Source organism: Ostreococcus lucimarinus, chromosome 3 (genome assembly GCF_000092065.1).
Source record: "Ostreococcus lucimarinus CCE9901 chromosome 3, complete sequence".
In the NCBI taxonomy this organism is placed as follows: Eukaryota; Viridiplantae; Chlorophyta; class Mamiellophyceae; order Mamiellales; family Bathycoccaceae; genus Ostreococcus; species Ostreococcus sp. 'lucimarinus'.
In genome coordinates, this window is record NC_009357.1 from 473759 (window position 1) to 487609 (window position 13851).

General features: G+C 58.1%; 6 protein-coding genes across 6 annotated transcripts; 3 read left to right on the forward strand and 3 right to left on the reverse strand.

Annotated features, from left to right (window-relative positions):
• Positions 1–202: 202 nt before the first annotated feature.
• Positions 203–595, forward strand: OSTLU_34214 (predicted protein; the record flags this gene model as incomplete). The annotated part of the gene is made up of 1 exon (XM_001416635.1): positions 203–595. A coding segment is annotated over one exon (393 nt), but the record flags the coding sequence as incomplete, so codon positions are not given.
• Positions 596–3359: 2764 nt separating this feature from the next.
• OSTLU_9941 (predicted protein) lies at positions 3360–3716 on the reverse strand (the record flags this gene model as incomplete). Its single annotated transcript, XM_001416925.1, has 2 exons — positions 3360–3482; positions 3621–3716. Coding segments are annotated over 2 exons (219 nt in total), but the record flags the coding sequence as incomplete, so codon positions are not given.
• Positions 3717–4243: 527 nt separating this feature from the next.
• Positions 4244–4669, forward strand: OSTLU_14631 (F-ATPase family transporter: protons (vacuolar); the record flags this gene model as incomplete). Its single annotated transcript, XM_001416636.1, has 2 exons — positions 4244–4325; positions 4428–4669. The coding sequence occupies 2 exons, from the start codon at positions 4244–4246 to the stop codon at positions 4667–4669; spliced, it is 324 nt and encodes a 107-aa protein (XP_001416673.1).
• Positions 4670–4980: 311 nt separating this feature from the next.
• On the reverse strand, positions 4981–5562 carry OSTLU_8087 (predicted protein; the record flags this gene model as incomplete). Its single annotated transcript, XM_001416926.1, has 2 exons — positions 4981–5232; positions 5341–5562. Coding segments are annotated over 2 exons (474 nt in total), but the record flags the coding sequence as incomplete, so codon positions are not given.
• Positions 5563–6861: 1299 nt separating this feature from the next.
• On the forward strand, positions 6862–9517 carry OSTLU_14633 (predicted protein; the record flags this gene model as incomplete). Its single annotated transcript, XM_001416637.1, has 3 exons — positions 6862–8289; positions 8434–8485; positions 9447–9517. 3 exons carry the CDS (start codon positions 6862–6864, stop codon positions 9515–9517), a joined length of 1551 nt encoding a protein of 516 aa, XP_001416674.1.
• Positions 9518–10223: 706 nt separating this feature from the next.
• Positions 10224–13781, reverse strand: OSTLU_30628 (predicted protein). Its single transcript, XM_001416927.1, has one exon. It carries the CDS (start codon positions 13493–13495, stop codon positions 10238–10240), a length of 3258 nt encoding a protein of 1085 aa, XP_001416964.1. The 5' UTR covers positions 13496–13781; the 3' UTR covers positions 10224–10237.
• Positions 13782–13851: the final 70 nt, after the last annotated feature.

The window sequence follows — 13851 nt, forward strand, 5'->3', positions numbered from 1 at the left end:
CGTCGAGCGGAGGCGAGCGGAGGCGCGTGCCGCGCGCGTCCCGGGCGGGACGCGCGATCAAAAAAGGTCCGTGTGTGTGGTCTCGCACGTGAGCGTTTTTTCGAAACGCTCGAGCGCGCGCGAGGACGCGACGTCGCGGCGCGCGAGGACGCGACTCGGCGACGCGCGGTGGGCGAGCGGCGAGGACGACGCGCGGGTGAGGATGGCGCGCTCGAGCGCGGAGGCGCGGGAAATCGACGCGGGGGCGCTTCGACACGCGGTGGAAGCGGCGAAACGACGAGGGAACGAGGCGTTCGCGAGACGGGCGTACGGGGAGGCGATGGAGGCGTACACGGTGGCGATCGCGGGACGCGAGGACGATAAAACGCTGTATTCGAATCGGAGCGCGGCGGCGCTGGGGATGGGGTTGGTGGAGGAGGCGTTGCGGGACGCGGCGGCGTGCGTGCGCGCGGACGAGACGTGGGCGAAAGGGTATTATAGGTTGGGATGCGCGCTCATGTCGGCTTTTGAGAGCGGTAAGGCCGTGGCGGCGTTTAGACGTGGATTGGAGCTCGCGCCGGAGAGCGTGGACATGAAAGAGCGGCTGGAAGAGGCGGAAGTGTTGTACGAGGACGAGCGCGAACGCGTCGTCGCGGAGACGAGAGCGGCGCGGAGGAATTTGGCGTATAAACTTCGACAAGCGCGCGCGGAAGATCGTCGCACGGAGACCCTTAACTCTTGGAAGCAGGCAATGTCTGGACCGGATTGGGAGTTGGAGGATTACGAGTGGAGACCGACGTTTATTCCTCAGATGTGTTTGCGAAAACTCGACGCCAGTCTCTTCGACATGGATCCCGGAAGGTTGAATATCATCGCTTACGCGCACGCGTTGAGCGAGCTCGGGGCGCCCAAGAAAGCATTAAAATTGCTCGAGGATAACGTGCGCATCGCTGCGTATAAAGAGGCGATAGAGTTGACGGTTGCGGACGCTGAACCCGGGGAATTAAACTCGGCGTTGGTCGTCTCGGCAGGGGGGGGCATCTTGCCGCTCATCACCGCTCGGGCAGGGCTGAAGAGCGTGATAGGCGTCGAACGAAACCGATTTTTATATCGTATGGCAAAACAAGTTTTAAAATCCAACGCTGGACAGTTTGCGAAAGGGACGATTCAATTACTAGATCAAAAACTCGACAAGTGTTCGCTCATGGAGGAAGATGACGCAAGCGACGACAAGCCGCAAATCGTACCTCAGCCGTCCGATCTCGTAGTCACGGACTTACTCGATCACGCGACGTTCGGATTAGGGCTGTTGAGAGCCATCGATCACGTGGGAGAGAAGAAGTTGGCGACTCCCGGCGCTCGTGTCATTCCTTCTCGCGTTCGAGTAAAGGCTCAACTCATCGAGCTTCGTTTGGATCAAGTCAGCGGATTTGATTTGAGTGCGTTGAATGCTTATAGATGGCACCCGCAAGCAGCGAAGTTAGACCTCTTTTCGGAACCTCACATTGTGCTTTCTGATCCTTTCGACGTGTCAGATATTGACACGCAACAACGCTTGACGACGGCGCTCGCCGGCAAGAAGCCCTCGAGCTCGATGGAGCAAGACGATATCACGTACGTCACATCGATTAAAGAGGGGACATGGAACGCGATTGCCTTTTGGTTCGAGTGTGAGCTTTGCGATGGAGTCGAGCTGAAAAGTTACGATGTCGACGGCGATCGGGGCGCCGCGGCGAGCTCTTGGGGCGCGGCGGTGCAGTATTTGGATGAGATACCCATCAAGTGCGGTGAATCCATCGAACTTCGAATTCAGCGCGATTCTGATCGACTTTACTTTTCGTCGACCCCGCCCTCGACGCGTCCACGGCACGCCAATATTCCCAGTTGGCATTACGACATGTTGAACGACGCCTCGCGCAACAACGCATACGAATGCTCGATCAAGAGCGCGATAGCACGTCGTAAAGAACTGAAGTTGCGGAATGAAGTCTTGGACGTCGGCGCGGGTAATGGGCTACTTTCCATGTTTGCCATGCGTGCCGGTGCCGATTCTGTGTATGCGGTCGAGATGAGCCCTCACATGTGCGACGCGGGTGAGGAAACGGTTTGCATGAACGGTTATGGAACTTCCATCATGTATCTCAATCGCGATGCTCGACGATTGTTCACCAAGGAATCGGAAGGATTGATCAAGCACGGCTTGAAACCTGACGGCAACCCGCCCGAGATGGAGAGGAAATCGAATGTGCTCGTGTATGAGGTGTTTGACAGCGGGTTGATCGGCGAGGGCGCGCTGCACATTGTTGGGATGGCGAAGCATCGTTTACTTGCCCCAGATGCGACGCTTATACCTCGAGCGGCGACAGTATACGCTCAACCTATTCAGTTGCGAACTCACGAAGTCTCGGGATTTGATTTTTCTCAGGCCAACCGCTGGCGTTGGCGAGACGACTACGAGGGCATCAACCTCGAGCTTTGCCGCGAGAAGTGGAAGCCCCTTGCGCCATGGAAGCCGGTGTTTGACTTTGATTTCAACAAGTACATCGAAAATTTGAACCCGGCGCAAAATATGATGGAGTTTGAGGTCGATGAGGATGGAATATTCAACGCTGTGGCCTTTTGGTTCAAGCTCGAGTTGGACGACGAAAACGAATTGACGACTTCGCCGTACGTTGGCTCGCAAAAAGGGAAGACGTGGCAACAGGCGGTGCAGTACGTCGAGGAACTTAAGGTCAGCGTGGGAGACATCATGCCTTTGATTGCATCTCACGACACGTATGGGATCAATTTTGAAGTGGACGATACGAAGCTGAAAAATAGAGTGACGAAACGCACGGGCGTCCCGGCGTACGACTCGAGCTGGCACGTCGCCCATGAGAGAATCAACGATGCATCCAAAGGCATCGCGAAAGCCGTGGCGCAGAATCCGATCGCGTACAGAGAAGCTGCAGAAACCGCAGTTGCGATCGGAAGTCGATCGCAAGACTTTGGGATGTGCGCGGAGGACGGCGCCGACTATTGCTTAAAATTTATGGGGTGATGGGTGCGGCGAAGATGATTTTAAGTGAAAGATTTAGACTTTGATTACATCGCAATCGCTTCTTCTAAACAAAATCTTCCGTTCGAATCTAAATTATACCAAACAGCCAAGCTCAGCCAAAGAATTAAGCGACAATCATGTTGTTCGCCTCCGCGAAGCGCTTCTTTTCGGCCGCCGCCGCCGAGGCGTCCATCTTCGCCAACTTGGCCTCCTTCCACTTCGGGATGTAAAGCGGCTTCGGGCCCTTCGGCGCGCGCTTGTTCTGCTTCACCGGTTCCGAACCATTTTCCGCCAACCACTGCTTGCGTTCCGGATCCGCATCAATGTACGGCAACGACGCCAAATCCAACCCGGCGCGCTTCGCCATCTCCTCCAACCCGAGCTTGTTGAGCGTCTTCAACGCATTGGTGGAGATGCGCAGGCGCACGTAGCGCTTTTGCTCCGGCCAGTAGATGCGCTTGTACTGTTATCGATAAAATATTCTCTCCGTCAGTCTCTCACTCACACACTCGTCCTGCGCGTCGCCAAGTCGTCGCGCGCGCCCGTTCAGGGTTTCAGGGTTGCCCCCAGCCTTTCGCCATCGTCCTCGCGCGTCACGCACCTGTAAGTTAACCTGCTGCAGCGTCTTGTTACGAATGTGCGAGAACGAAACAGTGCGACCGTTGTTCGCCTTCTTCCCCGTCAACATGCACTTGCGTCCGGACATCCCGTGAAGGTCTGTTTCCGCGCGCGAAATCGCGACCGTCAGTCCGCCATCCAAATCACCCAATCGCGCGCGCGAGCCCGTCCATCGTCATCGTCCGCACCGCCGCGAACGCGCGCTAAATATTTCGCCGCGCGCGTTTCCGCGACGTTCACGACGCCCCGCGCGCGAACGCGCGCGCGCGACGCTCGCATTCGCGCGCGGGTCGCCCGACCCCAGCCTCGCGTCGTCGCGTCGCGACACGTACTCTCCACGACGAGCGGCGCGCGCTTGACCGCGGCGGCGCCGCGCATCATCGTTCGCTTTAATCCATCGTTATTCCCGGTGACGAACGAGTTCGTCGGGCGCGCGAGGGACGTCGTCGAGGACGCGAACATCGTGCGCGCGGTGTGACGTCCGCGCGCGAGGGTTTTCGTCGATCGATCGTCTTTGGTCCGTGTTGCGGTCGTGCGCGAAAGGGAGACCGAGGTCGCGCGCGCGCGCGAGTTCGCGACGCGACGGGGCGCGCGATCGTCGCGCGGATGGACGCGTCGCGAGATGGGATCTCGAAGCTCATGCTCGCGGAGAAAGAGGCGCAGGCGATCGTGAGCGCGGCGCGCGAAGGTGCGAACGCGAGGGCGATCGAAACGACGGGGCGACGGACGACGGGGGGAACGCGTCGCGGTGACTGACGACTGCGCGCGCGCGATGCGCGGTGAAACGCAGAGAAAACGGCGCGGTTGCGCGCTGCGGTGGAGGAGGCGAAGGGGGAGATCGCGGCGTACAGGGCGGAGCGGGAGGCGCGGTACGCGCGCATGGTGGCGGAGCAAACCGGGAACAAGGCGGAGACGGATTCGAGGTTGAAAGCGGAGTACGATGAGGAGATGGCGAAGCTTCAAGCGAAAGTGAGCGCGGCGAAGTCGACTGTGGTTCACGATTTGCTCTCGGCGGTGAAAGATGTGAAATGAAGTAGCGAGCGCGAGTAGCGACGACGCTTTTAGCCAGCGCGCGAGACGCGAGTTGTGTAGTTGCATCGATTTTAGTGCAGTATTGTACAATGGTAAGCAAATTCTAATGAGTACGCAGCGAAAAGCCAAAAAAAACAGCGCGAACAATGTGTTTGTGTGTTCGATTTTTCTCTTCCGAGATGGGATGTTGGTGTGTACAGGAAGATGGAGGTGAAGTTCGCACTCTCTCCGTGTTGCAAGCCAGCCGACGATTTTCGATGTGATGCACATCGTCGGCGCGCACGAGGACCAATTTAGTCCTTGCCCGTGGCAGAAGTGATGTCGTGAATACTCGACCTTCGCTTATTATCCTTCTTGCTCATGCTGTTAAGCCTGATGAAGTATTTCTGAGCGTGGGATGCCACTTGAGTGGGCGTTCGTGAGATGACAAAGTTTCTGCTGATACTTCGCCAATCTCCCTTGCCGAACTTGTTCAAACCGAGAAGGAACAATTTGTGCTCTTCTTCAGTCCATGGAACGCCTTTGCGACGCTCTTGTTCGCCAGTCTTAGGGGCAGCTTTGGACTTTTTCGCCGCCGGCGCCTGCACGGGCGCGGGCGCCGGCGTTGGCGGCGGAGCCGTCGCCTTGAGAGGTTTCGCCGGCGCAAAGTTGAAGCTCACTTCCGCGGTGACGTGGTGATCACTGTCATCGTCATAGTCTGGAAGCTGTACGAGACCAGCTTCGATATTTCGCACGTCTTCTTCCAACTTGCTGAATCGATTCTTCAAGTCGTGGACGCCCTTTTGCGGCATCTGTTCTTGAAGTTGGCCCCAGTAATCATCGCCCGTGATGGGCCAAGACCCATCGTACTGCGCCAAACTCGTTTCAAAGAATTTGTCCTCCTCAAACGTCCAGCTCACCGAGTCGCTCCCGAGCAACCCGAGGTTAGCGTACGTGAAACCGGCGTCGCCGCCGTAGCCAAAATCCAACGTCGACATGTTCGGCGTTTGTCGTTAATTTAATGAAGGTGAGAAAATGTGCGTTCGGTCGTCGAACAATGTGTTCGCTCGATCGATCTAGATGTGGTTCCTTACGACGACAACGCGACTAGACCCGACGTCTAGCGCAAAAAATTGATATCAATCACTCGTCCGTCCTCTGTCGTTCGCGCGCGCGCCACGTGTCGTCAGTCACTTCGCACTGTTTACCCATACGCCAATTTGGGATCTGATCTCGGTTCGTTCGCCTTCGCCGACCCTCCACGAGTCGAAACTCAAGAAATGACCCCCCGCCCCGGGAAAATCCCAGTGAAATCTTTCCGGGTGTCCGCGCGTTCGGTCCCCCGTTTCGAGGTTACCGCCGACGCCCGCCCCCCCCCCGCGCGCGCGTCGCCGCGTCCCGCCCCCCCCGCGCGCGCGATCGACGCTCAATCTTTCCCTCCACCGTTTCCGATCGTCTCCCAGGGCTCACCGCGTTCGCGCGCGCGTCCCCACCGCCCGCGCGCCGTCGCGAAATCCCGAGGGCGCGTCGCGTCTGATTCCGTTGCCGCACCTCGTCGCGACGCGTTCGCGCGTCGCGCGTCGCGCCTTTTCGCGCGACCTTCGACGCGAGCGTCCGAGATTTGTTTCCTTTCGATCCCTCGCGAAGTCGCGCGCGAGAATCGAGAGGTCCGAGCGGCGCGCGCGGCGTCGCCGAGTGTCGCGCGCGCGTCCTGCGGTTAGGGCGCCGCGCCGTCTCCACCGCGCCTCGCGCCCCGTGGACGCGCGCGGACCGCGGGAAATGGATCGCGCCGTCGAGTCGCGATTCGTCGTTCGGGGGGGGGTCGGCGCGCGCGACGCGAAGATTCGGTGAGATCTCGATTTTTCGCGAAGGGGCGCGTCGTTTCGCCGTTGATGGCGTCTTGGAGGGATTAAACGCGTGAAATTTCTCGCATGTATACATAGGGCGCGGGGCACGCGACGCGAGGCGCCGTCGCGCCGTCGCGCCATCGCGCGACGCGGCGACCGCGCGACCGCGCGATGGCGGTGGAGGACGCGGAGGACGTGGAGGACGTGGAGGATATCTTTCTCGACGTCGCGCGGCGCGCGGGACGGCGCGGCGAGGACGCGCGGCGCGGCGAGGACGCGCGCGATGGCGCGGCGACGACGGCGGGCGCGGCGGCGACGGGGGGAGTGGGGACGGCCGAGCGAGGGCTCGGACGGAGCGCGCGAGCGATGGAGGCGGTGGTGGACGCGCGCGCGCGACGGCGGGGGGGGGCGGGCGGTGACGGCGAAGGCGAAGGCGAAGGCGGAGGCGAAGGCGGAGGCGGGCGCCGGCCGGGGACGGCGAAGATTTTCGTTCACACGTTTGGGTGCTCGCACAATCACTCGGATTCGGAGTTCATGGCGGGACAATTGCGGCGGTACGGGTACGAACTCGTGGACGCGCCGGAGAAGGCGGATGGGTGGTTGGTGAATACGTGCACGGTGAAGAATCCGAGCCAGAGCGCGATGAACACCGTCATCGAACGAGGCAAAGCGGCGAATAAAGCGATGGTCATCGCGGGATGCGTGCCGCAGGGCGATAAGGGTGCGAAGGAGTTACGAGATGTCAGCCTGTTGGGCGTGACGCAGATTGATCGCGTGGTGGAGGCGATGGAGCGAACGTTGGCGGGCGACACCGTGCGGATGCTGGAGAAGAAAGCCTTGCCCTCGCTCGATTTGCCAAAGGTGCGACGGAACGAGTTCGTGGAAATACTGCCGTTAAGCACGGGCTGTTTAGGTGCGTGTACGTATTGCAAGACGAAACACGCGCGCGGTGATCTCGGGTCGTACGAGATTTCTGCGTTGGTGAGTCGAGTCGAACAAGCGATGGCGGAGGGCGTCTCGGAAGTGTGGCTGTCTTCAGAAGACACTGGCGCGTATGGGATCGATTTGGGCACCGATGTCGCCGCATTATTTCGCGCCATCACTGCGGTTTTGCCCACGGATGGGTCGGTGATGCTTAGACTCGGCATGACGAACCCACCGTACATCTTGGCGCACCTCGACGCCGTCGCCGAAGCGATGCGGCATCCATCAGTGTACGCCTGGATGCACATTCCGGTACAGAGTGGATCCAACGCTGTCTTGGAGGGCATGAAGCGCGAGTACACGGTGGAAGAATTCAAACGCGTGTGCGATACGTTGCTCGCCGCCGTGCCAGGCATGGTCATCGCGACGGATATCATTTGCGGTTTCCCGGGGGAAACCGACGAGCAATGGCAAGAAACCATGAGCCTGATTGAAGAATATAAATTTCCAGAGGTTCACATTTCGCAGTTCTATCCTCGGCCTGGGACTCCCGCGGCGAAGATGAAGCGAGTGCCGACACAAATAGTCAAGGCACGTTCGCGCGAGCTCACAGCGCTCTTCGAGTCATACATGCCTCACGAGCACTTGGTTGGTAAAACCGAACGCGTTTGGGTGAGTGATATCGCGCGCGACGGCACATCGCTCGTCGCTCATACGAAAAACTACACACAAATACTCTTACCTGGAGGCGAAGACCAAAGAGCGCGCTTGATGGGGCGGAGTGCCATGGTTGAAATTTACGAAGCGGCCCGTTGGTCTTGCAAGGCGAGAGTTTTAGAAGTCTTAGAAGTTGATCCTACCGTTGCCAGGGTAAAGCTTAACGTTATTTCGAGTGAAGAGGAGGCAAAAGCCATTCGTGAGAAGCTGACGAAAGGCAAACGCGTTCGCATGAAGAAGACTGAGGCGAACGGTTGCTCGACGTGCGGAAGCGACACTCCGTGCTCATCCGCCGAGACGACAGCATTGTACGCGCGGTACTTTACGATTGAAGCCGCTTTAGTCGCCGGTGTGTGCGTTGGCGCAGTCGGTCTCGCGTATGCGACGTTATCTCGCTCTAGATACTAGTTTGATATTGACAACCTACAGTTAGACGCGTCACGACGTCCGCCCGCGAGCAACTAGATAAATTTCCTTGCTCTCGCTTCGCGTCGCCTTCGGTTTGAACCAATTTAGCTTGGCAAACCGTGGCTTACACGCTGCGACAAGTGCCTCTACGCTTCCGTCACCTTCTAAAATCTTCACTACCAAGTCGCCACGCAAACGCAACGCGCCTTCGCCGCCGCCGCGACTCATCGCGACATCTACCGCGCACTCTGCCAAATGCAACGACGCCGCCGCGTCTACGCTCGCAATGCCGCTCGTGTTCGCCATCATATCGCTAAGAATTAGATCGAACGAGTGCGCCCCGCCGAGTTCATTCAGAGTCGCTTCGTGCGCGTCCCGAACGAGCGTTCTCACGCGTGCCTCATCGATGTAGCGCATGCCCGATAATTCCACGTCTTGAAGGTCCACTCCTAACACTTCCGTGTGCTTCTCCCCGCGCGCGCAGCAGGCTTGGATCCACGCCCCGGGCGCGCAGCCCAAATCGAGGATGCGGCTCTTCGAGCGCAGGAGACGAAACTTGTCGTCCAACTCGACGAGCTTGAGAGCGCTTCGCGCGACGTATCCGAGCTTACGGGCCGCGACGGCGATCGGGTCTATCGCACGCTTCGCCGCGGACATTTGTAGGGAGCATAGAATATGTAGGTGCGCTGACTTATGACAAACAATAAGCTCAAGCACGCGACTTGTACGTGCCGTCTTCCGTGTTCACGATGATGGAGTCGCCGATGTTCACGAAGAGCGGCACGGTCACGACCGCACCGGTTTCGATAGTCGCCGGCTTATCGCCACCACTCGCGGTGTTGCCCTTCAATCCCGGATCGGTCTGCACTACCTCGAACGTGTACGGGTTCGGCACCTCGCAGCCGATGACTTTGCTTTTCCACTGCACGATGCCGCAGTCCATGCCCTCCTTCACAAACTTACTCACCGCTAACGGCGGCACTCGAAGCTCTTCGAAAGTTTCCATGTTCATGAACATGTAGTCGTCGCCGTCCATGTACGTGTATTGCATAGTATCCTTGGTCACCTCGGCGAGCTCAAACTTTTCGCCAGAGCGAAACGTCTTTTCGTTCGTGTTCCCGGTGAGTAAGTTCTTGAGCTTCGTGCGCACGAACGCCGACCCGCGACCGGGCTGTACGTGCATAAATTCTACTCAAGACAATCGACGATCGATTTCCGTCAGTCGTGGCCTCGTCTTCGTGCATTTAAGCGATTTGCGCGAGCAGCCGTCGCTCTCGCGCCTGCGAGTGGATAAAGCGTACGCGTGCCGTTCGTCATCGCCCGCACGCACCGGTGATTCTCCACGGGTTGGAGTCGATCTCGAGCGAGAGTCCAACCTTGAAATCCGCGGTCGAGCACGTCAGCGCGTTCACCTGCGGTCACAACGCGTCGTCAGTCGAGGACTCGTTCGCGGCGAGGCGAGGGCTGCTGTCGTCATCGTCATCCCGTCGAGTCGCGTCGCGAAGCGTCGTCTCGCGAAGGCGTACCTTGACCGGACCGCGGACACTAGACGCACGCTTAGTGACGGTCGACGTGCGCGTGAATGCGCGGACGCTGGAGATGGATTGCGACGCGGAAAGCATCGTGTGTGCGTCTTAAAGTGCGGCGTCTGGGCGGGTTGGTTTTCTGTTGTTACACTGTCCTCGTGCGGACATTAATTTTGCGATTGCGTGCTCATGAACAGCGCTGGATCGATCGCTAAGGGAGCGTCTGATTGGCTGTGATCAGTGAACGTGCGAACAAGCTGGGAACCAGGACGCGGAGAGAGCGTAGACGCAGTCTCGGCGGGGTCGTTGCTCGGCAAGAGGGCGGCGCGAGGCGTGGCGCCGGATTTGCGAGTCGTGCGCTGCTTCATGGAGTCCGAAGCTCGCTCGGTGACAACGTTCACGCGCATATTCGGCGGTTTGGGCAAGCTCGTTGACTTTGACCCGCTCGTTCGCGGTGAGCGATGAGGTGAAACGCGGTTTCTGTCGAAACTGTTGCGCGGAGAGACGTGAGGAGAGATGTTTGGCGACTCGGGATCGCTAACGGCGGCAAACGCCGATGCGGCCATTTGGAGTTCAGCGTGAGGTTTGTTGACGTCGACGTCTGAAATTCGCCGTTCCTCCTTCGCTTTGTGCTTCCAGTTCGTGATGGCGGTGTTCGTGTACGCTTGTGCCTTTCGCACCGCAGCGTCCATCTGAGACAACGTCAAGCCGTGAGCCATCCACGAAGACACGCCTGGAGGTCGGAGGTGCATGTTGATTCGATGGTCTCGCGCGACGAGCTCGAGGTGCTTCTTCGTCGTCGTCGCCGTCAATGCGTTCAGAACGTCCGCGTACGATGGGTGATCCAGTCGTTCTGAGGCACTCTTTGACTTGCGCGAGTCAAACGGGTTCAATCGATCCCACAGCAAGCCGAAACTGCTCATGCCTCCATCGTGCGGCGTGAGATCGCGGAAGCTAATGAAATCTTTGTCTTCTACGTCCACAACGATCACAGTCTCGACTCCCATCTCTTTTCGCATCACGTCTACGGGAACGCTGTTCAGGTAGCCCCCGTCAACGAGTAACTCACCATTCTCGTCGCGAACCGGAGGCAAGAGCCCGAGAACCGTCATCGACGCTCGAATACACCGCCAAAGACGTCCAGAAGTGTGCACATTCAAACACTGTTTGTTTAAATTTGTGCTACAGCAGAAAAAGTTCAGCCACAGATCTTCGATGGAGGTATCAGCGCCCACGGAACTCTTGATGATGGTGTCCAAGCCCTTGCCGCTAAAGAGCGAAAGCAGCGGGAGTGTGAGATCGGTGAGCAAATGATGAGGAGAGTTCAGAACGTGCATGTTGTTGCGAAGCATTGGGAGTATGTGCGATGTTGATAATGTCCTAGCATACATCCCTGCTGTGAGCGTGCCTTGACTGGTGCCACCGATACAATCGATTGGAATTCCATTCTCCTCGAGCGCACGTAACGCGCCCAAATGAGCCAAACCACCGCCGCCTCCGCCGGTCAAGATCACGCCAACGCTATGTCCGGACACATACCTCGCGAGGCGTGACATGTCATCCCTCGACGCTAGTCTCACGTGATGATGGCGTTTGATTGTAGTTCTGTTTTCCTGCCAAGTCTTTGTTTGCGACGGCGTGCTTCCAGGCTCGTGAATTAGTACCAGTTCTGGACGTGCGCTGTTTCGTGTGCGCCAAAGTAGTCGTTGCTCGTACAGAAGCGGCATCTTATTCTCATGATTGCCGTGTGCCACGACTAATACACAATCCGCTTGGCTCGCACAAACTTTACTCCAACTTGATGCACGCGGATCCGCTTGGAGGACGATGAAACGATGCACTTCCTCTTGTTCTGCCATCCATCCAGTGAGCTTTGAACGGTAAAACAGGTTGTCTAGGCGATGAGTCGTTTCGTCAGCGAAAATTTCATCGATAACTGAACTCGTTAGCAGCAGTGTGGATCCAAACATGGAAAGCGCACTTTGAAGAGCGCTTGCAAACTCGTTGATTTGTGTGCGTGGGCCCGCAGGTATGAGGCAGATCGTCACGAGCTCAGCGAGCGAACGGTCGCCAGTTCGAAGGTTATTCTGCAGTTTGCAAGCGACGAGTTCAAGAAGTCGACTCGATACCTCAGAGTGATGCGCGTTGATCAGTTTCAGCGCTCCGTGCGACATTCTGACGAGTTCTGTATCGCGTGAAGTGACTGCAGTTGAGGAATACTTCCCATGCGCGAGTAAAGGCGCTTCTCCGATGGTATCGCCTCGACCGCGTTCCCGAATTATTTCATCTCCACTACTCGTGTGACGTGGAAACCGTAAACGCACGCGTCCACTGATGATGACAAACATACTTGTGGCATCTTCATTGGTCATAAAGACGTGATCTCCGCTTCTCAGCCACACTCGATTGAGACCGAAGCCGATGAAATTACGAATGAGAACGCCAAGAGACGAAGACGTTTGACGGAGCAAAGAGATGTATGCCTCAGTTTCAGCTGTACACAAATGCTCGAGAACTTCTCCTGTTATGACGAGCATTTCACAATCTTCATCCGCCTGTTGGGTTTCTCTGAAGAGTGAGCGTGTCATAAAGTGCGCCGAACCGATCAACTGTAACGCTCGCACCGGCTTCCCACGCAGCCCGTCGCCTTTCGGCCATGGAATGGCTTCCCGCGCAATCGATCCCTTCAGAAGGATGTAAAACGCATCCGTAGAATCTCCTTCGGCAAAAATAATCTCACCCTTTTTTATTTGTTTGCGTGCGCAATACTTCTCCACGGTCGGTAAGTGCTCCAAGAAATCTGAATTTGCGAGCGAGCATGCGTCGTCCGCCTCAGGTTGACCGCGAAGCGATTGCCGAGGCATGCCAAGAAAATCAATCAGCGAAAACTGCGCCACGCGCCACAATCGCGCGATCGCTTGTTGCAAATACAGCTGCAAAGTGTGCGGATGCTTTCGAACGAAGTCTAAGAAGATGCGCTGTGAGACTCGCACTACCTTTGCCCCGCCCTGCATGGTGATGCAACTCACGCTTCGTCTCGCGCTGTCGAGGATGTCTATATCTCCCACCGACTCTCCCTCTTGTAAAATATTCGTCATCACAGGTGGCGCTCCATTCGTCGGTTGCAAATACACTCCCACCGATCCCTCGACGACGACGTATATCCCACTCGAACTATCGTCTCCTTGCCGAAAAAGCACTTCATTCGGCGCCAACACCTCCTCCTCCGACGCCTCAAACAGCTCTCTCGACAACTCCAACTCTAACACGCTAAAAAACTTCGTACTCGCGAAAAAATTAGGCGTGTTCTCATCGTTCACGTCTTCTCCACTCGCGCTCGCGAAAAACTGTCCCGACGTCCGCGACCCCTCCAGGTCGCCCTCGTCGCTCCAAAATTCATCCTCTCGACTCGTCGAGCTGCTCATCCCGCGCTGACTCTCGCGCGATCCGAACGACCCAACGCGCAGGACTTCCGCGCTGTCTCCACCGTCCACGCGCACGCCTCGTCGATTGCGTCCTCCCGTCGTCGTCGTCGTCGTCGTCGTCGTCGTCGTCGCTTCCTCAGCCGCGTCACCGCCGTCGTCGCGCGCGAACGCGACGTCCCACGCCTTTTTCACCGCGCACGCCGTCGCGACCGCGCTCGCGGCGTACCCCATCGCTCGCGCCGCGCGTCGTCCCCGCCCCGCGCCCGCGACGCCGCCATCCCGCGCCATGTCGTCGACGAATGCGGGGAATCGCGTCCTAACGACCGGGACGGCGGCCCGCCCGCCCGAAGCGTCAT